We start from the raw sequence: 27,824 nt of genomic DNA on the forward strand, positions 1-27,824 counted from the left end.
ATGACCACATGAAACTGGTGAGGTAGGTTCTTACCTACACTTACTGACATGGAAATTGAGGTCCAGAATCTAGTGAAGTGACTTATTCCAGAACAAATACTTACGAGTTTCATTGCAGAAATTCAAATCCAAGACCAGAGCTGACTTCAAGTCATGGAGTCTTTTCTTTACACCCTAAACTCTAATGCTGCTAATGAAGCCATTGTTATTGTTCTAATGATAGAGATTTGCACATGGATATTAGAAAAATCAAGGAGGAAGCCAGTTGGGCTGGTCGTGATAAGCTCTACCAATGTCTGAAAATCAGATTCTTTACTCCCTCTCTGCTATTCCAAATGGTGGTAAAGAGCCTTGATTTTCATAGAATTAGAGTCACTAGATGAAGTCAGTTTAGGAGGAGTCCTGAGAATATTTGAATACATGTTTAAACAATGGTACTGATAATGTAGTGGTTCAGAGGAATATTGTGAAACTTAGGTGAGGTTTGCTTTCTGCTCTAAGCAAAAAATGCTACACAAACAGAGACTGTATATTAAAGAAGGTAGTGAAAAATATAAACACATATTTTAACGCAGGTAGTATGCACAGGATTGAGCCAGAAAAAAATGGAAATGAAAAGTTTTCTCCCTCAATATTTATCAATCTTCTTACCACTGCTCATACTTCCAATGTATCTACTATTTCTGTCTTTTAGGAAAGGCAGGGTAGTGGGTGAAGGAATAACAGAATTATTCTGATGAAGAATAAGAATATGGAATTAAAATAGTCCAAAAAACTAAAAGTCTACCTTGGTACTCTCATTTTGAAAACTGAGTACTCAGGGAAAATAGGCAAACATTGCTTGGAGGGAACAAAGAGGTTTAAAATTATTCTTCAAAATATTTGGCCTTTTCACAATGGTATAGAGAAAATATTTGTTAAATATGCAGGATGGGTGATTTGACCAATATAGCTGGTGAAAAGTCAGAACTTAAATACTTTAAATAAAAGCCAGACTATCTAAAACATATATCACTGCCTAAATTCTGCCCAATAACTTGTTATATATGATGAAAAAAGGATATTGTACAATGAAAGAAACGCAGAAAATAAATATGATCACGTTTGTGAAAATAAATAGGCCCAGAGAAAATTAATTGATTTATCAAATATTTATTGAGGACCTATTATTTTCTAAGCACTATTTAGAGAAATGCAAATTAAAACAACTATTAAAGTGCAAAACCAACTGAGAATAATGAGGTAATATCACTGATACTAGAGAAAAATAGCTATACATTGCATGTTGTATCTTAAATTGGTTCAATTTTTCTAGAAAATCATCTGCCCATATATTCCAAGAGTTATAGAAATGTTTCTACCTTTTGACCTAGTTATTTCATTTTGGGGAATAAACTTCAAAGAAATAAAAGAAAAGCAAAATGATCTTACAAAGATAAACGTAGCAGTCCTATTTTTTTTTTTTTTTTTTTTTTTTTTTTTGCGGTACGCCGGCCCTCACTGTTGTGGCCTCTCCCGTTGCAGAGCACAGGCTTCAGACACGCAGGCTCAGCAGCCATGGCTCACAGGCCTAGCTGCTCCGCGGCATGTGGGATCTTCCCGGACCGGGGCACGAACCTATGTCCCCTGCATCGGCAGGCGGACTCTCAACCACTGGGCCACCAGGGAAGCCTGCAGTCCTATTCTTAATAATAAAAACTGACAAAAAGGGTACGAGGCTGAATATGCATATTCATGACAAAAATGAATGTGTATTAGTACATTTGCAAAGATAGAAGATAATTACGTTAATTTATTTATAACAATGACTATTTATTAGGCACTTATGTGCGCCAGGCACTCCCCTGAGGGCTGGGGATCAAGAGCAGATCGGGTGTGGCGTCTGCTAGGGACTGTGTCTGTGTACAAAATGGAAAAATACAGCCTCTCTGGCAAATGCAGTCCTATAGGTGTAAAGTTTGGCCAGAAAAATACCCCCTTTTGCAAAGTAAAGGGCACCTGTGCATGAGGGGGAGTGTAACAGCGGGGCTCATGCTCAGGAGTGGAGTGCAGGCTGCATTCCAGTTCTCTCAGGCCCTGCCTGGACATCCTGATGCAGAGCACACCTGGCACAGCCATACATTGTAGTCCTGGTGCTTATGAGTTAGTGAGGAAGGAAGAAAGACACTGAAGAAATAAATGCACCAGCAAGTGCGTGATTACAAAGGTAAGTGTTCTGAAAAATAGGAATGTAGTCCAACTAGAGAATATAGCAAGGAGACCTGGGTGGTCCCTATAATGGAGAAAAAGAAGTCCTGAAAGTAGGTGAGATTAGGTTAAAGGGGTGGGAAACCTATATGGGCAGAGGTAAAAACTCCCCATGGCTGCTATGGAAAACAGTATGGAGATTCATCAAAAAATTAGAACCGCCATATGATCCAGCTATTCCACTTCTGTATGTTCATCCAAAGAACACAAAAACTAATTTTAAAGGATATATGCACTCCTATGTTCATTGCAGCTTTATTTACAATAGCCAAGATATGGAAACAGCCTAGGTATCCATCAGTGAATGAATGGATAAAGATGTAGTGTATATACACAATGCAATACTACTCAGCCATAAAAAGATGAAATCCTGCCATTTGTGACAACGTGGATGGACCTTGAGGGTTTTATGCTAAGTGAAATAAGTCAGAGAGAGAAAGACAAATACTGCATGTTTTCACTCATAGGCGGAATATAAAAAGCACAAACAAAACAAAATAAATGAACAAACCAAACCAAAACAAAACAAAAACATAGATACAGAGAACAGAGTAGTAGTTACCAGAGGGGAAGGAGGGTTGAGGGAAGGCAAAATGGGTAAAGGAGGTCAACTATACGGTGACAGATGGAAGCTAAACTTTTGGTGGTGAGCACACTGCAGTATATGCAGAAGTCAAAATGTAATGTATACATGATACATATAATATTATAAACCATTATTACCTGAATAAAACAGTCTTTAAATTCCAAAATTAGGAAAAAATAAACCAACTCTCCATGGCTGGATGGCATGTGGCACATTCAAGGAACTAAAGTCTGGATTAAGGAGAGCAAGGGGAGTGGGCTACACCCTACAGTAGAGAGGTAGGCAGGGGCTAGACCCTGCAGGATCTTGTAGGTCAGGCAAGGACTTTTAGATAAAAAAGAACATGTGAAAACATTGAGTGGTTTTAAGCAGGAGGGCAATGACATGATCATACCTGTTCGTGAAGGATCCCTCTGGCTGCTAGTGGGGCCTGGATTACAGAGGGTGTGGTGGTTGGAGTGGGAGACTTGGAGCAGCCCTGCAGTTGTCCAGTGAGAGAGGGAGGTGGTGTGGACGGAAGTGGGGTCAGTGGAGAAGGTAAGGTGCAAACAATTGGAGACACACTTTGGACGTGAAATTGATAGGTCTTTGAGGTGGACTGGCCATGTAGGGTGAGCTGAAGGAGTGTCAAGCAGACCTTTTCTTTTTCCCCAGTAAATTTCAAAAGTTAACAATGTAAAAAGGTTAGTATTATATTAGTTTCCTGAGGCTGCTGTAACAAATTACTGTAAAACCAGTGACTACCAACAACAGAAATTTATTCTATCACAGTTTTGGAGGCCAGAAGTCAAAAATCAAGTTGTTGGCAGGGCTGTGCTCCCTCCAGGGACTCTAGGAGAGAAGGCTTTCTTGCCTCTTCCAGCTTCTGGTGGCTCCAGGAGTTCCTTGGCTGTGGCTACGTAACTCCAATTTCTGCCTCGGTCTTCACACGGCCTTCCCCTCTTCTCCCTGTGTTTGTGTGTCTTCTCCTCTTCTGTCTCATGTGAAGACACTTGTCATTGGATTTAGGGCCCATCCAAAAAAATCAAGAATGAGCTCACCTTAAGATCCTTAGCTTAATTATATCTGCAAAGACTTTTTTTTTTCTTCTTTTTTTCTAATAAGTTCACATTCACAGGTTCCAGGAGTTCGGGCATGGATATATCTTTGTGGGGGCCAACATTCAACCTACTACAGGCATTATGTGAATACTCCTTTACATACACCCTTGTACAGGCTATCAGGACTGACCTTTGTGCACACATATTGTCTGCACACATTTTTTTCTCCACATGTCATTTGAGAAGCACTGAAAGGTCTGCCTTCAGTTCTCAAATAACCTCAAGCAGTTGCTCAATCTGAAGGATTGGTCCTTGTGAAGGCTTTGTACTCCATAACATCCTGCGTATGCTCCATCATTGAATGCAACCCATACATTTCACCACCTAGTATTGGAATCTTTTTGTTTCCTTGTCTTTTGTTTATAAGGCCCTTGAGGGAAGTGATTGTTTCTTGCTCACCATTCTTGTTCACCATGCCAGGCATGGCCTTCTTTGAGGCACTTCACATTATACTGTAAGGCGTAATGAATATAATTTTCTGCTTTTTTTTTTATCAAATCACAATTAACTACTTAATTAATCAGAAATTTCTGAATAGCACCTGCAAATTATTTTGAATGGAGGCAGAATATCAATGAAAATCAACACATTGTACAGTTTTTATATAGCTGCTGGTGACATACAGATGGAAAGTTTTAGTTCTTACATTTTAATAGCTTAGTCTGTTGAGGAGATCCATTTGAATGAATTGATTATAAATTAGTGGTAATTCCTGTAGTAAAGTCACTAATGAAATACTATGAAAGCATAGAACAAGGAGCAACTAGTTGTTTGGGGGGGGTTGGTTAGAGATGGCTTCAGAGAGATGACATCTGAATTGAAGTCTTGAAAGGTGAATAGGTATTTTCCAGGGGGAGGACATTCCAAAGGGAGATGAAACCAGTAGGGATTTCTATTGAAATCATAATAGCACTAGCAAGGATAAAAATTCAGATGCATTTCAGGAAAAGTGAGATTTTAACAGATGAAGAAGGAGGATAGGAAGTGGTTAAATACATTTGGTGAATAAGACTTGGCAATAATTGTAATTGTGAAAACAAACAGTGGAGTCAGTACTGCTACAAGGCTATCCCCCGGCAGACCCTGAGTCTCTCTATTAAAAATGGGGTGTCTGAACTCCTCAGATGTTAATTGGAAATGTGGTCTGCGTTTTCTCCATGACAGGCTGTAAATCTATATTTTAGTCAGTGCTTTGCTCTTTTGGATTAGTATATAATGTCCTTGAAAGCCCTCAGTTCTTTTCTTTCTTATTTTTTCCTAAGAAAAAAGAACCTTCGTTAAAAAGCTACATGATAGTGCTGGATTTAGCTCATTTTAAAAAAGGTCACAGGTTTTTTGAGTAGTAAACACAATTACTAGATCTTTCCAGTATCTAGATGTTTGGCAGGCATGCCTCCATTGCTGGAATAAATAACTAGAGCTCCAGGGGCATATGACAGCTGTGGGCCTGTGAAGCCTGAGGGTATCTGGGAAGAGGCAGATGTATCGTATTTCTCCTCAACCACAGCCAAGAAGAGAATCAAGGCAAAAACCTCCCTTTTGCTTGAATCAGCCAGATTACTGAGCGAATTTAGAGCTTGTCTGGTCTACTGGTTTCAATTTGGCCTTAGAAACCCAGTGGGTAATAGGAGATTTATTTGAGAAGCTGCTGTCAAGAATTTAAGATTCCTTTCAATTGCAACTCAGCAGCACCTGGATTGTATTCTTAGAATATTTCCTACTGTGATGATAATATCAGCAATTAACATATTTGTATTTATAAAGCTTTATTCTTCAGGGAGTACTCAACCCTTGGGAGAGGTCAGCTAATTAATTTCTGCAATGTTTGAGATTAGACTGTTGCTTGTTTTATGACCTTGAAGATTACAGTGATTATTAAGTCACTAAAATATTAAATCATTTTTGCAAGTACTCCTAGTAAAGAAGCGATAGAAAATAGGCAAAGAACACACAGATCTGGACATTCTGAGAAGTGTTTCCACCACTGCCCCAGAGCAAGACCCTCACACAAGTGCCCACCCAGTTTTAAGCAAGGAGGAAAAATAAAAAAGAGAAGGCACATTATCAACAGAGAATTAACATGATTCAACATTCTAAGGAAACCCTAATTATGCTAATATAAAGTCATCTGAAATTATTCATATCTCTGGAACTCTGAAGATAACTTCTTAGCAGCTATGAAATCAGAGGTTGGATGAACCACCTTTCTTCTGTGGTGTGGTGGAAAGATCACTAGGCCCTGATCCATGAAGCTCGTGTTTGAATATTGTCCCTTTCACTTACTAGCTATGTTATCCTGGGCCAGATAATTGACACCTTGGAATTGCAATTTTTCCAGTCATGAAATGGATATGTTAATAACTGCCTGACAGTGCACTCTTGTCTTTACCCTAAGAGACAGCATCCTAGTTCAAGACTCCATCATCTTTCACTTGAACCACCGCAACTGACTTCTAATTGATCTCTATTTCATTCTCGTTTCTTTACTGCCTCTTTTGCACATAGCTGTTAGAGTGGTCTTCTAACATCATAATTCAAATTGTATCATTCTTTTGCCTAAAATCCTCCATTGGTATCCATTGGTATTTAGAATAAAATACAAATTCCTTACCATGGCCTAAAAGGCCTGTACAGTCTTGTCTTTGAGCACCTCTTTGGCCTCATCTCGCCACAGTGTCCCTTAGTCTCTGAACTCCAGCCATACTGACCTCTGTGATGTTCAACCAGATACGCTTGCTCTACCTCTAGGCCTCTGCCCTTCCTATTCCATCATATGGGAGGCTCTTCCCCCATGTCTGGATGGCTGCTCCATTTACTCTCTCAAGTCTCAGTTGGAATATTATCTGTCCAAAGAGGTATCCCTGACCATTATATGTAAAGTAGCATCCCCAGTCTCTAACAATTTTTACCTCTATAGCAGTTATCACAATGTGATTTTATCGTCTAGTTTATTTATTGTTAGCTTTCTCCCTCAAGACTGTAAGCTCTTGTTTACTGTTTTCACAGTACATTCCCAGAGTTTAGAGCAATACCTGACCGTCTAGCATGTACTAGGCACTCAAAATAAGTGTTTATTGGATGAATACATGAATATGTTTAAATACAATAATACATATGGAATGTTTAGCCCACAGAATGCTTGAATTTGCTGTCTGTAGTGTTAGACCTTTGTATCCATGGCTTGTGCATTCACATATGGGTCGTGCAATCCAGTTTATTGAGTCCTGGTGTGTGGAACCCTCAGATGAGGGACCCACAGATGCAGATGGCTGACTCTACTACGCCATTTTATTTTATTTTATTTTATTGCGGTACGCGGGCCCCTCACTGTTGTGGCCTCTCCCATTGCGGAGCACAGGCTCCGGAAGCGCAGGCTCAGCGGCCATGGCTCATGGGCCCAGCTGCTCCGCGGCATGTGGGATCCTCCCGGACCGGGGCACGAACCTGTGTCCGCTGCATCGGCAGGTGGACTCTCAACCACTGCGCCACCAGGGAAGCCCTTCTCTTCTAATTATTAAGATGAAGGACAAAGCGGTCAAGTAACAAAGGAGCAAAGATTGTAAGTGGTGGTACTGGGGTTTGGACTCAGGCAATTTTGTCCCACAATGATAATCATTATCACTCACCTACTCAAAACTATTGTGTTAGCCTGGCATTCAAGTTCTCCAACAATCTGACGACTAACTCTCCCAATCTCCTCTTTCATCATTCATCCATTCATTTATTCACACATTCATTATTCAACATATATTGAGCATCTACTTCATGCTAGACACTGACCTAAGTCCTGGGCCTAAAGGGCTGAATGAGCTAGTTCTTTTGGGGAAGGGAAAGGATAAATAGAAATGTGAAAATCCTTATTTTATCAATGCTGTCAGCACAATCAAACCATTGGTGAATTTGAATGGGAACTTTACTTATTTTATGGCCCAAGACTTTTCTTTTATAACAAATGACAGGCTTCAATATTACAAGGTGTCTTTTCGATACCTGATTTCTCCAAACACTGCTCCAGCTTTCAGAGTAACCAGAACTTGAGCGCCATCAGCTCCTCCAAGAACTTGGACTTCTCCTTGCTTAATGATATACATTTCCTTGCCAATTTCTCCCTATATGCCAAATGTAAAGAGGAAATGGTAGTCACTTTATTCTTGACAATTATGCCCCAAATTAAAAGATATAAACTCTTTTAGAGGAGTAAATGTAAATGAAGGAAGCAAGGAATAGAAGTGTAATAATAATTATCTTAAGACCTGAGGTAGTTATGGACATCAGTTTGACATAACATGTGAAAGGAAATTACAAGGAAAGTGATACCTTCTAGAACCTGAGCACTGTGTGCCATCACTGGACAGGCAAAGATACTTCAGTCAGCACATTGTTTTAAGAATGGGATTGGAGAGAGGAAATAACAGATTGTAAGCATATTCACCTTAGCTTTGGTGACGGCTGCTATGCTTTGAAGAAGTTGCTTAGTTTATCCAAAGAACATGGGTTACAGTCATCTAAAGGTGAACTCTACTCTTCTGCCTATAGTACTGAGGTCTGATTTTAGTAATTGGGGCGTATGAGACCCTTAAGCTATTATTCTTGTTCCATGTTGAGAAGAAAGTGTTACTGCAGCAGGTTTATATATATCTTTATTGGAGTATAATTGCTTTACAATGTTGTGTTAGTTTCTGCTGTACAACAAAGTGAATTAGCTATAAGCATACATACATATATCCATACATATGGATACATACATATATCCCCATATCCCTTCCCTCTTGAGACTCCCTCCCATCCTTCCTATCCCAGCCCTCTAGGTCCTCACAAAGCATGGAGCTGATCTCCCTGTGCTATGCAGCAGCTTCTCACTAGCCATCCATTTTACACTTGGTAGTGTATGTATGTCAACGCTACTCTCTCACTTTGTCCCAGCTTCCCCTACCCACCCCGTGCCCTCAAGTCCATTCTCTATGTCTGTGTCTTTATCCCTGCCCTGCCACTAGGTTCATCAGTACCATTTTTTTAGATTCCATATAAGTGCATTAGCATATGGTATTTGTTTTTCTCTTTCTGACTTACTTCACTCTGTATGACAGACTCGAGGTCCATCCACCTCATTACAAATAACTCAATTTCTCTCCTTTTTTGGCCGAGTAATATTCCATTGTATATATGTGCCACAGCTTCTTTATCCAATCATCTGTCGATGGACATTTAGGTTGCTTTCATGTCCTGGCAATTGTAAATAGCACTGCAATGAACATTGTGGTACATGTATCTTTTTGAATTATGGTTTCCTCAGGGATATGCCCAGTAGTGGAATTGCTGGGTCATATGGTAATTCTATTTTTAGTTTTTTAAGGAACCTCCATACTGTTCTCCATAGTGGCTGTTTCAATTTACATTCCCACCAACAGTGCAGGAGTGTTCCCTTTTCTCTGCACCCTCTCCAGCATTTACTGTTTGTAGATTTTTTGATGGTGGCCATTCTGACGGGTGTGAAGTGATACCTCATTGTAGTTTTGATTTGCATTTCTCTACTAATTAGTGCTGTTGAGCATTCTTTCATGTGTTTGTTGGCAATCTGTATGTCTTCTTTCGATAAATGTCTGTTTAGGTCTTCTGCCCATTTTTGGATTGGGTTGTTTGTTTTTTTGATATTGAACAGCATGAGCTGCTTTTGTATTTTGGAGATTAATCCTTTGTCTGTTGCTTCGCTTGCAAATATTTCCTCCCATTCTGAGGGTTGTCTTTTCATCTTATTTATGGTTTCCTTTGCTGTGCAAAAGCTTTTCAGTTTCATTAGGTCCTATTTGTTTATTTTTGTTTTTATTTCCCTAACTCTAGGAAGTGGGTCAAAAAGGATCTTGCTGTGATTTATGTCATAGAGTGTTCTGCCTATGTTTTCCTCGAAGAGTTTTATAGTGTCTGGCCTTACATTTAGGTCTTTAATCCATTTTGAGTTTATTTTTGTGTATGGTGTTAGGAAGTGTTCTAATTTCATTCTTTTACCTGTAACTGTCCAGTTTTCCCAGCTCCACTTGTTGAAGAAGCTGTCTTTTCTCCATTGTATATTCTTGCCTCTTTTGTCAAAGGTAAGGTGATCTTAAGTGTGTGGGTTTACCTATGGGCTCTCTATCCTGTTCCATTGATCTATATTTCTGTTTTTATGCCAGTACCATACTGTCCTGATTACTGTAGCTTTGTAGTATAGTCTGAAGCCTGATTCCTCTAGCTCCGTTTTTCTTTCTCAAATTGCTTTGGCTATTTGGGGTCTTTTGTGTTTCCATACAAATTGTAAAATTTTTTGTTCTAGTTCTATGAAAAATGCCATTGGCAATTTGATACGGGTTGCATTGAATCTGTAGATTGCTTTGGGTAGTATAGTCATTTTCACAATGTTGATTCTTCCTACCCAAGAACATGGTATATCTTTCCGTCTGTTTGTATCATCTTTGATTTCTTTCATCAGTGTCTTATAGTTTTCTGCATACAGGTCTTTTGCCTCCTTAGGTAGGTTTATTCCTAGGTATTTTATTCTTTTCTTTGCAATGGAAAATGGGAGTGTTTCCTTGATTTCCCTTTCTGATTTTTCATTTTTAGTGTATAGGAATGCAAGAGATTTCTGTGCATTAATTTTGTATCCTGCTGCTTTACCATATTCATTGATGAGCTCTAGTAGTTTTCTGGTAGCATCTTTAGGCTTCTCTATGTATAGTATCATGTTATCTGCAAACAGTGACAGTTTTACTTCTTCTTTTCCAATTTAGATTCCTTTTATTTCTTTTTCTTCTCTGATTGCCGTGGCTAAAACTTCCAAAACTATGTTGAATAATAGTGGTGAGAGTGGGCACCCTTGTCTTGTTCCTGATTGTAGAGGAAATGCTTCCAGTTTTTCACCATTGAGAATGGTGCTGGCTGTGTGTTTGTCATATATGGCTTTTATTATGTTGAGGTAGGTTCCCTCTATGCCCACTTTCTGGAGAGTTTTTATCATAACTGGGTATTGAATTTTGTCAAAAGCTTTTTCTGCAGCTATTGAGATTATCATATGGTTTTTATCCTTCAGTTTGTTAATATGGTGTATTGCACTGATTGATTTGCATATATTGAAGATAAACACCACTTGATCATGGTGTATGATCCTTTTAATGTGCTGTTGGATTCTGTTTGCTAGTATTTTGTTGAGGATTATTGCATCTATGTTCATCAGTGATATTGGTCTGTAATTTTCTTTTTTTGTGACATCTTTTTCTGGTTTTGGCATCAGGGTGATGCCTCATAGAATGAGTTTGGGAGTGTTCCTCCCTTCAGCAGGTTCTTTTTTTTTTTTTTTTTTTTGCGGTACATGGGCCTGTCACTGTTGTGGCCTCTCCCGTCGCGGAGCAACAGGCTCTGGACGCGCAGGCCCAGCGGCCATGGCTCACGGGCACAGCCGCTCCGCGGCTAGTGGGATCCTCCCAGACTGGGGCACAAACCCACGTCCCCTACATCGGCAGGTGGACTCCCAACCACCGTGCCACCAGGGAAGCCCCAGCAGGTTCTTTTATTCAGTTCTTGTTTATCTCTGGGGACTCTGGAGCCAGGGCAATGACATTTGTTCAATGCCTTGAGAACTAAACTCCTGGAACGTTCTCATAGACACTGGTTAATGTTATTCTGTATGCCTCAGGCAGTGTGGCAGGATGTACCAGGCTGTCAACACTGTTTAATGTAAACACAAAGATTTATGGTGTGTGATTTGTATCTAGTTTGGAGTCTGCACAATGACTGGTCATGTAGCTATGTGACCAGCCCCATTTAAAAACTCTGGACTCCAAGACTTAGACGAGCTTTCCTAGGCAGAGATATTTTTCTCTTGTCTCTATGGTCCACAGTAGGAGATAAAAATGCATTCATGTGAGCCTCTCAGAAATAGGATCTAGGAAATCTGCACCTGATTTCTCTAGTCTTTGCCTATGCATATCTTTTTCTTGCTGTCCCTGCATTGTATACTCTGCCTTAATAAATCTTAAGTGATAAATATAACTTTATGTTGAGTCATGCAAATTACTAAACTAGTGGGTGGTTGTGGGACCCTTGGAACACATCTCACTCCAGGATCCAAAAAACATAACTATGTTTTACAAGAGATCTAAATGGCACTTGGGTGAAGAAAAGCTTTTAAACTTTAAATAAGCCAGTTCTCATAATACTAGGCAAACTATTTGGATAACAGTACCTATATATGTCTTAGTGAGTTGAGTCTTGATCACCCTGAGCTATTAAAAATAGCATAAATACAATAAATTCTCTTATATTTGGTTCAGGAGGGGGCTGGATTATTTGAGTTCATAAAACATTCTTGTCAACCATATTTTCAAAGGAGTAGAATACACTAAAATTAATTTAGGATTAAACAATGTGATTATAGTTTATGCTCTGCAATGGCTGAGACAATGTCTACTTTGTTCCACTGCTGAGCATAGGAATTATGACATAGGCACTCATTTATGAATAATTTATAATTCAGCTATTCTCTGGGAAGTTTTGAAATTCTTTAATACCAAAGGTTATTCTCCTGAACATTACTTATTGTCATATTATAATTGTTAGGTTAAGTTTAAAGTTTTCAGACTGTACCTCTTAGTTAACATCTGTGACACTGAAATTCTCATTTTATCTCCCCATGACTTTTATGAGGAAGCTAGAGTAGGTATTATTATTTCCATTTTACAGAAAGAAAATAAAGGCACAGATTGGCTTACTGGCTAATATTTGGCTGAGTAACCGTTGCTCCATGATAGTAAATAGAAGCAAAAGGAAGCCTAGAATGCACATCTCCTAACTAAGCAATGCAAAAAGTATACTTAAATTTTGCATTGTGTATTTATACCTTCTATAAATAGATATATTTATTCCCAAATGTAGATTTAAGTAGAAATTCCAATACAGATAGATCTAATTATAGTTATTTCCACATTATCAGTGCTAATAATACATCTTGCATTTGCAAAGTACTTTTAAAATCATAATATCAGATTTTACATTGCTCCTTATTTTAATGCCTGTGTTTGTTTTACCAGAACATGCTACTTTGAGGCTTCCCTGGTGGTGCAGTGTTTAAGAATCAGCCTGCCAATTCAGGGGACGCGGGTTCGATCCCTGATCTGGGAAGATCCCGCATGCCGCGGAGCAACTAAGCTCGTGCGCCACAACTATTGAACCTGCGCTCTAGAGGCCGCAAGCCACAACTACTGAGCCCACATACCACGACTACTGAAGCCCACGCACCTAAATCCTGTGCTCCACAACAACAGAGGCCACTGCAATGAGAAGCCCGCGCACAGCAGAGTAGACCCTGCTCACTGCAACTAGAGAAAGCCCACGCACAGAAGCGAAGACCCAACACAGCCAAAAATAAAATAAATAAAATAAATAAATTAAAAAAATAAAGGAACATGCTACTTTATAGCTGCAAGGTATTTTCATAGATATTAACTCACTTATTTCTTGCAAAAATCCCAGTGAGGTCAAATAGGAAAGATATCATTATTCTTATTTAAAAATTGGTAGTAGAGACTTGAAAAGTTAAGTGTCTTGGGCAAACGTACGAGGCTGGCAGATGATAGCATTAGAACTAGCAACACCTATGTCACCTGATTATATTATATGTACAGATCATATCTAATGAATCCAATATCAAGACTGATCTCTTTAAAACCAACACAATATCTATGAATTATTTTAAAAATGAGCGAAAGTGTCTAAAAATTAGCTTTTCAAGAGATACTCCAAGAAGTAATGATTAGGACAGAGTCATCTTCCTTAATTCTCTGCATGAAGTAATTCTCAAGGAACTGGAATGATTTTTCAAAGGCAGTTATTACAAATGACTGGAGGTAGAAGTACATAATGGGTACTTAAATATAGTTCAGCACTTTTAATTATTTTTTAATGGTCATTTCAATAATTTTCCAAGGAGATCTGGCATAATCAACGAACCAAAACTTCCACTATTTCTTGCATATTTCTAGGCTAATTTAAAACTTTCCTGCAAGTTTAATTGGCATTCAAATGAAGTAGACATTCCTTAGAGAGCAACGTCTGACAGCATGTGCAAAATAAGATCAAACCAAGCTCTTCTGGTCGGTTTATGTACTAATTTGGAGAAAGTGTAGAACTGCAAGCGCTTCATGTAACCCTTAGTGAGAGAGCACTTCAAATTTTCGGGGTTCCTGTGTAGAAGGCTATTTCCAAGGTTGACGGGCATTATGATGCTCAAATTAATTCTTGCAAATTAATCCTGGGAAAATTCCTAAGTACTCTTTGAAGCAGTCCAAACTACCCACTTGGTAAGTTTAGGAGCCATCCTGAGGATTAGATAGGTCAGCAAACTCAGTCCTGAGCCCTGCCATTTCTTCAATTATTTAAACAACTGCTAATGGAACATGTTTTCTTTCGTTTTTTTTTTTTTTTCTTCTTCCATTTTCCTACAATGATTTGGGGAAATGATAAAAAACAAAGCTGAACTTGGCTGTATAAAATCTGGACAAGTAACAACTTTTCACCTCTGTCTATGTCTACTCTTAATTAAATCCCTTCTTAAAAACAGAAACAAAGAAATGTGGCTTGGAGTCTCATGTCTTTTCATTTCTGCTCTTCCCCCTGCTTATTTTTTCCTTCCTTCATTTGTGTTCACTGATCTGTTTTTATTATTGAGTGATGGATGCGATGTGAGGAAGAAATTAGAAATGAGAACGCTGCATCTACTCTGCATTTCACACTTTGTTAAACAAATTTTCACTGATTGTGGGCCCAGATGCTAAAGTTTCTATGAGTTATCTCAATTTTCAGTCCCTGCTGCTATTGGAACAAATTGAAAGGCCATTTTGATGCATTAAGGTCATGTTATCCTAAATGCATCACTGCCCGAAAGGGGTCCTTAAACTGAGCTGTGGTTTGTATTTCCCATTTTAATGAAAATGATTTTATATCATCAGTATGCCCACATTTATTCTGGACTAATTTGTGTGGGATTCTAGATTCCTGGTTTCATTAATATCACAATCTCTATTTTTCCTCTTTACCTCTGACAGCTCCTACTCAGTTGCCCTCTGTGATTCTTCTTCATTGACCTCTTCCATAAATACTGGTATTCTTCAAAGTTACAGCCTTGGTCTTCTTTATTTACCTTTTCTTGAGCTTCTTATGATATCAGTTTCCATCATATGCCAGTTTCCAAAGATTTACCTCCAGTTCTGTCCTCTCTCACGGGCTAGACTGATTTCCACCTGTGCACTAGGTATCTCTACCTGGATGCCTTAAAGTACCTTCACTCTATTTGACTTTGTCTTTCACCATTATCCTAGTTGATCATTTGCTTCCATTCCTTAAACAAGTCAAGTTCTGTCCTGCCTCATGGTCCCAAGTCTTCATCTAAAATAGTGTCCTCTCCAGTTTTTTTTTTTTTTTTTAAACTAGAGAACTATTTCTCTTCAGATTTTCACAAAGTTCATGCCTGAGAGCTTGACAATCTCTCCCTGTCTGAGTCCCCCAATCTAAAGTAAGTGCCTTTGCCACCACGCGCTCTCCTGGCAAATTGTTTTTGCTGCATAGAAACTTAGCACATTTTGGAGTTACACAGTAATTTTATTTGTTTATTGTTTGTTTCTTCCACCAGGCCAGTGATACTCAACTTTGGCTCAATTTATAATCATCTGGGAGCTTTAAAAATATTGATATGTGGTCTCCACCCAGACCAATTAAGTTACTGGAGATGGAGCCCAGATTTCTAAATTCAGGTGATTCTGATGTACACTGTGAATTGAATACCCTGGCACTAGACTGTAAGCCCTTGAAGGACAAGAACCACCTTTTTATGCTCACTGCTGAATATATCCAGTACCCAGCACAGTGCCTGGACCATAGTATTTCAAAATTATTTATTGAGTTTCACTGAATAAATGATACTAAAATTTTCTAGCTTTTGACTTATTGTAGTTCCATACACTCCCTCCGAAGACAGAGTCCCTTCCTTTCTGCCTTGACTCATGTGAATTCTTTCCTCTACCTGGAATGCCTGCTTCTTCTTTCTCCTGGTTCATGCTGATTCATTTTTCAAGACTTAGCTTGACCAGCATCTTCTCCAGGAAATCTTGCCAGTACCCCAGTGCAGAAGTGTCCTTACTCTGTGTCCTACCACAGCTTGTGCTTACTTCTACCATCTAGCACATTATTTTGGAATGATATAAGTACTTCTTACCCTCACTCATGTGTGAACTCCCCAGGGTTTTGGATCATCTCTCATTTCTTTGAACTGTTCATCTTTCTCTACTTTTTATTTTGATTATTGCCTTCACTATTGATTTAATATCTCAAGATGTATCTCAAGGTCCCAAGGTCATCATTCCTTCTCTCCCCCTTTGAGTTAGTAATCAGAGATGTGCAAAATTGTTTATTTTAGAGTTATTTGTAATAGCAAACACTTGGAATTGATTATGATATATTCATAGACTGGAAGATTATGCAGCTTTAAAAAGGATGTTGTAGATTACTTAATAATATGTAAAATGTCCCCATGATATATTGTGACATGACAAAACAAGTTTCAAACATAAGCGAGGTATGGTGCCAATTTTATAAAACAAGCTCTAACTATCCATCAGTCGATATAAAAAGATAGGTTGAAATATATTAATAGTGGTTATTTCTGGGTGGTGGAGTTTTTGTCTTTGTGCTTTTATGTGTTTCCCATTTTAAAAATAATGAACGTGTATTACTTTGTAATCATAAAAAGCACAGTAAAATTAAAAAAAAATGGCATTGATTATTTACTAACTGGGTGAGCTAAATGGAGGTAACTGATACCTTGCTGAAGACATAAAAAGGGCAGAACCACCTTTCACTTCTGTAACTTTTCCCTCCACCTTAAGTATTTGGAGTTAATGGGGTGTGACAATTGATGATTTACATTTACACAAAGCAACTTTTCAGACCACCCACACTTATATCCTATAAGTAATGAAATCCATATTGTCTTGTTCCATTTTGAACTCTGAGAGCACATTATAGTTTTACAGAATTGTATATCATGATTATTTCCATACTATGGAATTCACCCTGGACAAGTTTTGTTTAAACTATTCTCTTGCCTTATATCTGAACTCCTCAGATGTATTTATTAGTCATGCATTAGAAAAATAGCATGAACTCACCTTTTTGCAGACAAAGTCACCAGGTAAATAGACAATGGATTTCAATCTTAGCAACATGTCATAAATCATCTGTGTATCACAACCCTAAAGAAAAAACAGAGAAAAATAATTCTCATAGACACAGCTAAAAGGCCAATATTCCAATTGATTTTAAAATGCAATGGAAATAAACAGTAATAGATGTTGTCTGTGTTAACATTAAAATATTAGTTGCCGGTGGATATGGACTTGTCTTGACCCAAAATTTAGAAAAAAATACCTATGATATGATGGCTAGAATTTAGATCCTGGTTAGATATATTCAGGTTTGAATCCTGTTTCCACTACTTATTGCTATGTATCTATGTATCTCATGTCCTCATTTTCTTAATCTGTTAAATGGGGGTGAAAATGTTACTAATCTCATAATGGTAAAATTTTACTCATATAAAACTTAACATAATGCTTAGTAAATGATAGGTATTAAAGATTACGGTAATATAGTGAACGATTGATTATTAATATATTAACACTGACAGATAAAAATCTTTGCTGAATATTTTTCTTTTTAATAACATCTTTCACACTATTGTTAGATATTATTATTTAACTTTGCAAGCTTGTATGTTTTTCTTCCCGAACTTAATTGTCATCTTCTTAAGGCAGAGTAACTGTACATGAGAGATACAAAAACAATATCTGTTAAACAAATGACTGTTCATCTCCACTTCAATAGTGTAAGAAACAAATTTGATTTATTAGAAAATGTGTCTATATTTGTTTTCTGTCTAAATAATTGTAATTTATCTATATGATAGGCTAAAGAAAAATCTGTAGATGCTTCAAAACTCTCACTTTACATAGCGATTTTGAATCTTCTGCTTTCGTCAAATATTTTTATTTTTTCCTCTCAGAGCTGTTAACATGTAGCAGCTTTCCTTTTGTCTGTCCCTTAGGGGAAATTATTATTTTGCAGAGAACTAATCCTAATCAGTAGCAGAGGAAGGAGGCGGAAAAGTAAAGGACCTACCCCCAGTTTGTGGATTGGCTAATCATTCCTTTAGCAATCACAGGTTTCCATAATGATTTTGGTAGCAAACACTTGACCTAGATCCATATGAAATTTAAACCTTGGGGTTGCTTGACTGATAAGGAGAGTTAATGATTTATGATTGAAGTATTTTCAAGTAGCCATGGGTAAGAAGCATTCAGATGAAATTGAAGTTAGAATTTTAAAAATTTATTTGAGAAACTATAGCTTTTGGTTCTCTCGGATAGAAAGAAAGGCAAAAGCCAACAGGAATACCTTCTTAATACAGTCCAACAAATATTCATGAAAGCTGCTATGAGCAAGGCTTTGAACAATGCCCTTGGTGCAATCAGAGATGACAGAGAGTAAGTCTAATTGGGATAAGGTTTTAAGTATACAAAAAAGCTGTAATTTGTGGTAAAAGTTAATCATATCATAAGATATCCCAGGTAGGTATCCATACAACTTTCAAGAGGTGGGGCTATTACTTCTGTCTTGGAGTGGGGATGAGAGAGAGGGGAAGCATCAAGAAGGTGCTCGTGTGGGTGACACAATTTGAGTCATTTGAAGATGAGTATGATTTTTATCTGCCAAGATGCACAAAGGTCCTTTTAGGCATAGTGAAATGTACATTTTCTTTCCTTGTCATGTATTTGTTTTGTGCAAAGTATATAATTGTTATTTATATTTATTTTATCCCTACCATGTCTCATAGGTTATCATATTTGCTAAGGCAAATGACAAAGATTAATTTCCTTCTAAAAATTATTTTGTTTTTAGTAAAAATTCTCTAACTATATGGCTCATGTGCCCTACTTCTTTTAATGCTGTCATTGATTCACAGTAATTTCATTTCAGAAACTGGTGTTCTGATCACTCAGAACTCTCTTAGGAAAAAAAACAAACTGGCTTGATTTTAAGATTCTGCCCACTAAAGAAAGTTAGTGTCCTTGATATTTTAGAGAAAATTCATTAGAAATATATTTGGAAGTTCTTAAGCTTAAACATGTCTAGAATATCATTGCAATGAAGGTAACTCTCAATCATTCATATCCATGGAGAATAATAGCATTATAAATGATCAGAAAGAGAAGATATTTTTAAAAAGCCCACTTACATTTACTTTCACAAGCACAGTTTGATGTTTTCAGCATTAACTTTTAGTTATAATTTGTAGGCCAAAGTAAAGTTTTCATTCCTTGAACAATTCCTGCTGGAATGAACTTTGATGAAAATTCCCAACTGTATTAAATTGTATTCATAGGAATTACTAATGATTTTAAATGCTGTTTTCCTATGGCAATAATTCCATAAATGTACAAAGATGTGAGTGGCAGTATTATTTTCAGTACTGAAAAAACTGGAAACAACAAAATGGCAATCTGTGGACAGGTAAAAATATTGAAGATTTGTAGGTTGCAATACCATAAAGTGGTTAAAATCAATAAATCAGTTCTCTCTCTCTCTAGATGTGATTGAATTCAACAAATAATGTGGTCTGCACAAAAGCAAGCTATAGAATATATTCATTATGACTCCAACTATGAAAAAATCTGTACAAAATAATACTACCGGGCTTCCCTGGTGGTGCAGTGGCTGAGAGTCCACCTGCCGATGCAGGGGACACGGGTTCATGCCCCGGTCCTGGAAGATCCCACATGCAGTGGAGCTACGCCTGTGAGCCATGGCCGCTGAGCCTGCGCGTCCGGAGCCTGTGCTCCGCAACGGGAGAGGCCGCAGCGGTGACAGGCCCGCGTACCTCAAAAAAAAAAAAAAAAAAAATACTACCTGTAATTGATGTTTATATAGATAAAAAGTAAAATAAAAATGAGTATTGGAAGGACATCCTTAAAATCATTTTAGTGGCAACCTCTGAGGAGGGAGAAAGGAGAATAGAACTGGCAAGAAGAATTGATGAGACTTTAACTTTTATTAAAATTAATAAAAGTAAAGTAAAACATGCATCCCAAGATTGTTTGTAGGAACAAAATCCTCTTTGAGAAGGAACACATTTCATCTTTTCTCTTCTTTCAGGTTAGCTCACTGGCAGAAAGCACTCTAAAGAGACCCAATTAATGGAAGTGTTGGAACAAATTAGGAGATAAGTCTTAAAATAGATTGACAAACAATTAGTACTTTCATCAGTAGAAATGCCCAAATACTTAAATGGAGAGCTGTTAGCTTATGGCTTGGATTTCCTCAGAGAAAAGCATTTAAACCATTATAAATGTGAGTTTTTATCAATGTACTTGCATAGAATATGTATTAGCTATGTAAACAGAACATAGCAGTTGTATGTAATAAAAAAATTACAATTTAAGCTTCACCAACTAAGTGATTCTTTCCCCTAATGATTGCTTTGTGGATAGGTGCCACCAGCCTTGGGGCAACTGTGATTTATGACTAGATCCTTCCTTTCTGTATTTTGGCTTAGTGAAATCAAGTTTGCCTTATGAAGTCATTATGTTTTATGATGTATTTGAGAACAGTTATCTCCTCCCTCCCCCACAAAATGACTATTTTCTTGAGATACAGTGTGCTCCATTATCGTATGATAAAAAAGAATTACATCCCAGGGCTAGCATTTTTTTCTTTATAATGCAGCTCCATTTCCTTTATAGAAGTAATTAGGAAGACTTCTGATTCACAGAAAGAGCCCAGTCATTGTTTCATAAATGTTCCTTTTTTTTGTAAAGTGAGAGTACCTGTGTAAATGTCAATATTAACATTGTATTAACACAACATTTGTATTACATTTTATTTTCTTATTTTCATCTATTTAATTCTTTCATCCTTTCTGTGATGCTTGGCATTAATTAATATATTGTTAACACTCTTGGTTTTTAGATGAGGTAACAGAGGCTCAGGCAGTCTATTGACTATTTCACTAAGGTCACACATGCAAGAGATGTCAGAGGAAGAGACTCGTGTGTGTGTGTCTGTGTGTGTGTGTGTGTGTGTGTGTGTGTGTGTGTGTTTGATCTACATTCTGAGCAACTCAAGGGCAAGATTTGTATATTAGTCGCTTCCATATGCCCACGGTCCTGCCAGGGCATGGGGCATGCCAGGCACTAAATAAATATGGCCTGATGTATAGAATGAAGTTATTAGAAATTATGCCTTTTTCAACAATGGGAAATTCAGTGCTGTATAAAAACTGTGTTACAGATTTGAATAAGGCTTTTGGAGATTTGAATGAAGTTGGGAGAAATTTTATTTTTATTCAAAACATAACCTATACTTTAGATGATGGGCCTATACCCAGGAAGTTCTTCTTTTAATACTTGCAAGCTCTGAATGCAATTGTAAAGTTGGTAAAATTTACCTTTGGATGTTTACTTTCTCAGTCCTGAAGGATTCCTTCACTTCTAGGCTCATTCCTCCTTAAGTTCTTCGGAAAAGAACTTAAGATATTATCAGTAATATATAACTCACTGTAACTTTAAGTCACCCTCAAGTATAAACAGTCTTCAGGGCTCTTCTCAGCTCAGCCTTGTTTATTATAAAAGGACATGCTTTGTCACATCTTAAACTCCATTCCCACTAAGCAAATGATGGGTAATATGTCTAGGGCAGGAATTCTGAATCCAGTTACCCATGCTAAAGTCAAATGTGATAAATAATTTGCAAGGTACTATGATGTCATAACTTATTGAATTCTAAGTGATATCAGACCCAACCTTATGCTTAACATTTGCAAACACAAGTAAAGTCATCTCCATCAAGCTTTCCTGAGAACTGACAATAATTCTATTTTTCTAGGAGCCTCAGTATCACATAGTCAAAGTGAGAAGTCACAAGTTGGATGAAACCCTGAGGATGAATCTAATCCATCTTCCTATGATCAAGCACAGCTACACACTGATTTTACCTGTGTGAAAACTCCCCTGTGACTGAATCAGTTTTATTTCTCAGTAATAATAGCAATAATAACAATATAACTTACTATATCCAAGGTATTGAGATAAACACTTTATATGTTTTGAGTCACTGAATTATCACAGAACAGCTAAGGATGTCATCTTATTTATATAGAATTTCCCCACACTTCTGGGAGGCAGTAGAGAGCAGGGACTATATGCGTGCAGTATCTGGGGTACCCCACTAGTGCTTTGGACAGAGTAACTGCTCAGCATGTGTAGTTGAATGGAGTTCATCTGGGTTATAAGCTTATTGTTCAAAATACTTTAAAAAGTCTAGACACAATACCTTATTACGTTTACCACCAGGGTTAAAAATAAAGTTAAAAATGAAATGTAGTAACCCTCCCTGTAATGCTCTGATTTCAGGCCCTTGGAAGGAAATATGTGATTAGGATGTCACTGACAGGGGACCCTTGTGTGAGGGGAAGAAATAATTTTGCCATTCCCATTTCATTCCTGGCTCAGTCTGCCACTCACATACAAAATTCTTTCTCCACATATTTCCTATCACTGAAGTCAAAGCCTTTCCAGGCTCTACTTGCCATATAATGACAATGAGTCACAGATCCCAGTGAGGTGTCCTGTTTGGGATGGGTTCTCCATTTTTACCAAAGCAGCGTATTGTGCTTTCCTTGACAGATTGGTGGTACCAACATTCCCATTTTGGTGTCTTTCCTTTCCATTAAGCAGGGTGCTCTTTTTCAGTTTCTAAAGGATGCAATTTAAATTCTAGACACTAGGTGGCGCAACAGAACTTTTATTAAATTTTCTCTTATTTCTGGTAATTTAGTGGTAGAGGCAAAATGTGATTTCCCTAGCATTTAATTTGATAAAACGTATTTAAAAATCAATATAAAAATAATAAATCATCAGAAATGAGGGGAAATTGCCCAACCTCATAGAAATGAATCACTCCTTGTTAGGTTAATACTTGAGCTTGGGCTGGAAAAACATGCAATCTGAAAGGAAGAGAATTATTTTTGTGAACAATTTTTAAAAAATGACTATTCATCTCTAAGCTCTTTAGAAACTCTGATCACCCCATGTAGAAGTAGCAGATCTTACTAATTAACCATAGTTGATTGAAGCAAAGTTTTGGTGAAATTCTGTGACTTTAATTCTACCTGCTTTGATTAAGAGGGAGAAAAAAAAAACACATGAGATTCAAGGTCTTTTCTTAGTAGGAGAATAGCACAGTGTGTGTGAAATTAGGTATCTGGTGTGAAACTAACTGGCATGCCAAGTCTAAGTCTGTGAAAATCACCAAAGGATGGCCTTGAGCTTACATTGCTTTTTTTTTTTTTTTTTTTTTTAACATTACATTGCTTTTTGACTCTAGGGAAAATTCTCAGCGTCTTATCACTTATCCAGACAGGGCTGGTGGAGAACTGAAAGGTGGCTTCATTGAAGGGTTAAGACTGTAGACTGTAGCATAAGAAAAATCAGTGCTCAAACCCTGTCCCGTTGCTTCTAGCTCTTTGGCCTCAGTCAGGTAAGTAGTTTGTACTTTCTGTAAAATGGGGTTGGGGTTGGGGTGGGGGTGGGGTGGTCATAAACCTTTTCTCAGAGGCTTGCTGTGAGAATTAATTGAGAGAAGGTAACAAAGAAGAAAACACAGTGTAGCACACAATGAGAACTCAGTAAATAGCAGCTATTAGGTTTGAGAAGATACAAGTATCAATTTTAAAATTGGGGGGACTTCCTTGGTGGTCCAGTGGTTAGGACTTGGCACTTTCACTGCCGTGGCCCTGCGTTCAATCCCTGGTCAGGGAATTAAGATCCTAAAAGTCATAGAGTGCGGCCAAAAAAAAAAAAAAAGGAAAAAAAAATTGGTCTTAGCAACAGCTTGGTTTCTTTGACAATTATATTCCATACAGCTTGACAGTGTTTGGGGGGCTGTGACGGTTAACTTTGTGTCAACTTGGCTAGGCCATGGTACTCAGATATTTGGTCAAATACAAGTCTAAATGTCATTGTGAAGGTGGTTGTTTTTTTTTTTTTTTTTTTTTTTTTTTGCGGTACACAGGCCTCTCACTGTTGTGGCCTCTCCCGCTGCGGAGCACAGACTCTGGACGCACAGGCTCAGCGGCCATGGCTCACGGGCCCAGCCGCTCTGCGGCATGTGGGATCCTCCCGGATTGGGGCACGAACCCGTGTCCCCTGCATCGGCAGGCTGACTCTCGACCACTGTGCCAGCAGGGAAGCCCGTGAAGGTATTTTTTAGTTAAGATTAACATTTAAATCAGTAAACTTTCAGTAAAGCAGGGTACACTCCGTTATGTGGGTCAGCCTCATCCAATCAGTTGAAGGCCTTAAGAGAAAAAAGTCTGAAGTTCCCTGAGGAAGAGGGAATTCTGCTTCTAGACTGTCTTTGGACTTGAGCTGCAACATTAACACTTCCCAGGTTCTCCAACATGCTGACCTGTCCTGAAGGTTTTAGAACTGTCAGTCCTCATGATTGCATGAGCCAGTTTTTAAAATAAATCTCTTTCCCTGTCTCTCTCTCCCCCACCTTCCCTCTCTCTCTCTCTCTCTCTCTCTCTCTCTCTATATATATATATATACACACACACACACACACACACACACACATATCTCACTGATTCTGTTTCTCTGGAGTACCCTGACTAATACAGGGGCCATGTGAGTATTGGGTATAGCAAGGTATATGGTGACAGTACTGGGAATGAAGGATCATGGACAGTATGGACCTCCTTCATGTAACATTGTCCATATTATAATTTGTGATACTCCAGCATTACTTATATTACTTTTGTTAAAGCATTAGGATACTCACTGTTCCACTAATATATAAACAAGTTTCACAAGGCTAAAAGGAAAGAAATATAAGCACATTGTCCTTTTTGGAGTATTAAAAATGGAATACAATGCACAATTAAAGTTACAGACATATTTCTGGAAAAACTGAAGCAAGTTTATTTAGCATAGAATTATTATCTGGTGCTGCATTGCAAACAAATTCTACTACATCTATATCCCTTCACAAATTTACAAAATGGAGAAAAGTCCTTGTGAAATTTTTGACTGAAGGTCCAAGATACAAACTTAAAATATTCTTTAGGACATCTTAAACTAGGTATTTGTGAGTTAAATGATTTTCAAGTACCTTTAACTTATCCTAATCCTGAAGATTGGGAAGACACAAAGCATGCCTGCTAGCCTCCAATCTTGGTGTCAGATCTCTCTGTCTCTTTCTCTGTCTCTCTCTCTGTCTCTTTTTTCTGTCTCTTTCTCTCTCTCTTCCTGCCTGCCTGCCTTTTAAAGATCTGGAAGATTCATTTTCAGGGAGAATTCAAGATATGGAGGCTTTCAGCAGTTGAGTCACCCTTCTTTATTATCCCTGGATATTCTGATTTATTCAAAGTGTCCCCATTTTTTGTCTTTATAAAACTGAAATCTGTGCTGTCGGTTTCCTCCTTTCCAGCTTCCTTGGCCTATAGGATTGGGCCCACACACTATAGCCTGGCTTCAGTTGACCTTTCTAGATTCATCTTTTGTTGTCACCCCATGTTTTGGTCCTAATGAGTGATAATGAGGCTCCTGCCCGGGAGCCTCCCCCTTTTCACTCTGAAGCTTCCTGAGCATCCTCTGGGCACACACGCTCCAAAGGTTTCCTCCTTTGTGCCTCAGCCCCTTGAGGCCATAGGTGGCTCTCAGTGAACGGTGACTGAATCAGAAGCAACACGAGTCAACTGGGTATAATTTATGAGGTAAGCATATAAGATCCCTAGTCAGCATATTTCCTCCCTAAGAAAATAACAAATTTGTACAAACCACTAAGACTGTCTTAGCAAGATTTAGAAAAGAAATAAATTTAGAAAGCTTCCATACCTGCTTATTTTCTACTTCATTTGGCTTTAGGTAAAAAAATAATTTTTTCATTTAACAGAAATATAAATGGAAATGGTTTCTTTCTGGAAGGAGCTACATCTTTAATGGAAATGTCAGGAAAGAATGAATCTATATTTATGTACGTTAGCAACATGTGAAGATTTAACATTTTTTTCTCAATCAGATGTTGCTGATTTTATGGATTTCCAAAAATATATGTAAAAACAAAGGAAAAAACTCTGAGGTTGAAAACTGATAACTTCCCAGATCAGAGATAACCCCATACAAGTCACTGGTATATAATTTAAAGCTTTTATTTTCTTTAAAATGTAGCTGGTTCTCACTTATTCTCATTTATTCTCAATTAAGCTAGTCCTTAAGTTGTAAAAAATTTTATAGCATTTAAAAATACTGTTAATTTAGCCTTGTGGCTTTCATACCTTTTTTGACCGTAACTTGTAGTAACAAAGACATTTACATTGTGCCCAGTACACATATAGATATGTATATGTGTATTACAAAAATAAATAACTGAAACAAAAATTTTGTAATACAGTGCTTACCCTTACTTATGTGTGAGGCACTCTGATATTTTCTTGTCTACTTTATATGCTGTTTGTGACCCATTTAATTGAATTCATGATCCCTAAATGAATTGCAAGCTGCAGCTTGAAAACCATTTACCTAGATGAGCCTGTTAACCAAGGTAGAAATTCCTTTCCCAGTCTCCCTGGTAGAAGATCAGAAAACTGTTTGAATACATTCCGTGGTGCTTCTACCTCACCAGAGCTTCCACTGTGGCACTCGCACTAGAAATTGGGAACCACTTTCCAATTAGGAAACTCCTTTCCTATAATCTCCAGGAATTGACCCCAGGGCATCCTCCCTCCCATCCCCTCTCTTCCTTCCTAAGGCCGTTTAGGACACTGTACGGTAACCTAACATCGAGGGTGACTCTGCCTAACCATTTTACCATACAGAGTCTGCTTCTTCATCTTGCCCAAAATGGTATCGATTATGTATTTTCAAGGCATATCTTTCTGTCTGGGTTACATAATAGGGGATAATATCTAGTCCCTAGCTTAAAATCCATCAATATGTTGATTTGCCCAAATTTATGGCTCCAGCTTGGACCTCTCCTCTAAACTCAGATTTATTTATCAAACTGCCTACATGACATTCCATCTAAAGTCTAACTCTCACCTCAAACCAACACATCCAGAAACAGTCTATTTCTACCCTCGTCACCCTACACTTACTCTAAAATTTCCTATTTTGCAAATGGTATCTTTGTTCCTCAGCTTAAATCCTGAATCATCCTTCATTTCTGTCTCTCTCTCCCTTCACAAAATCAAACAGCAAAAACTGTGGGCTCTTCCTTTGAATACATCCAATATTTGGCCACTTTTTAACTCTGCTCCTACTATGCTGGGTCTGATCACCATCATCCCTATAGACGTCTAAAGATGTTATCCCTCTTTGGCCTCCCTGACTTCCATATTTGCTCCACAGAGCAGGAAAAAATCCCTTTCAAACAGATCTCAAGTAGATCATCTTCTGCTCAAGATCTTTAGTGGGTTTTGCATCTCAGAGTACAATCCAAATTTTATGCTACAGCCTCCAAAGCCCTCCATTAACTTGCCCCCTGACTCATCCTTCCTGTTTTTACTTTCCTCTGACTACTCTTGCTTTACATCACTCTGCCTTTGCTCCAGCCTCCCAGATCAGGGCTTCATCTTGTCCATCCTCCTGTAATATTCCCTCTCTGTCCATCCCTCCTCTCCCACTCCCAATATCTGCATAGCTCACTCCCTTGCATCCTGAAGTCCTCTGCCCAGATGCTCAATTGCACTTCATTAGAACAGACATTTCATGCCCAGTACCTCCCTCATCCTCTTTAATCTGTTTAATTTTGTTCAT

At 38.0% G+C, this 27,824-nt stretch overlaps 1 protein-coding gene across 1 annotated transcript in view; it reads right to left on the reverse strand.

Annotated features, from left to right (window-relative positions):
- CNGB3 (cyclic nucleotide gated channel subunit beta 3) overlaps nucleotides 1–27,824 on the reverse strand; it is a 139,170-nt gene that overhangs the window by 12,202 nt on the left and 99,144 nt on the right. Inside the window, exons 14-15 of the mRNA XM_060035259.1 lie at nucleotides 17,121–17,204; nucleotides 7,924–8,042 (exon numbers count right to left, since the gene is read on the reverse strand). Coding sequence (XP_059891242.1) covers nucleotides 7,924–8,042; nucleotides 17,121–17,204 — 203 coding nt within the window. The remainder of the gene's footprint in view (nucleotides 1–7,923; nucleotides 8,043–17,120; nucleotides 17,205–27,824) is intronic.

This window comes from Delphinus delphis, chromosome 17, assembly GCF_949987515.2.
Source record: "Delphinus delphis chromosome 17, mDelDel1.2, whole genome shotgun sequence".
NCBI lineage: Eukaryota > Metazoa > Chordata > Mammalia > Artiodactyla > Delphinidae > Delphinus > Delphinus delphis.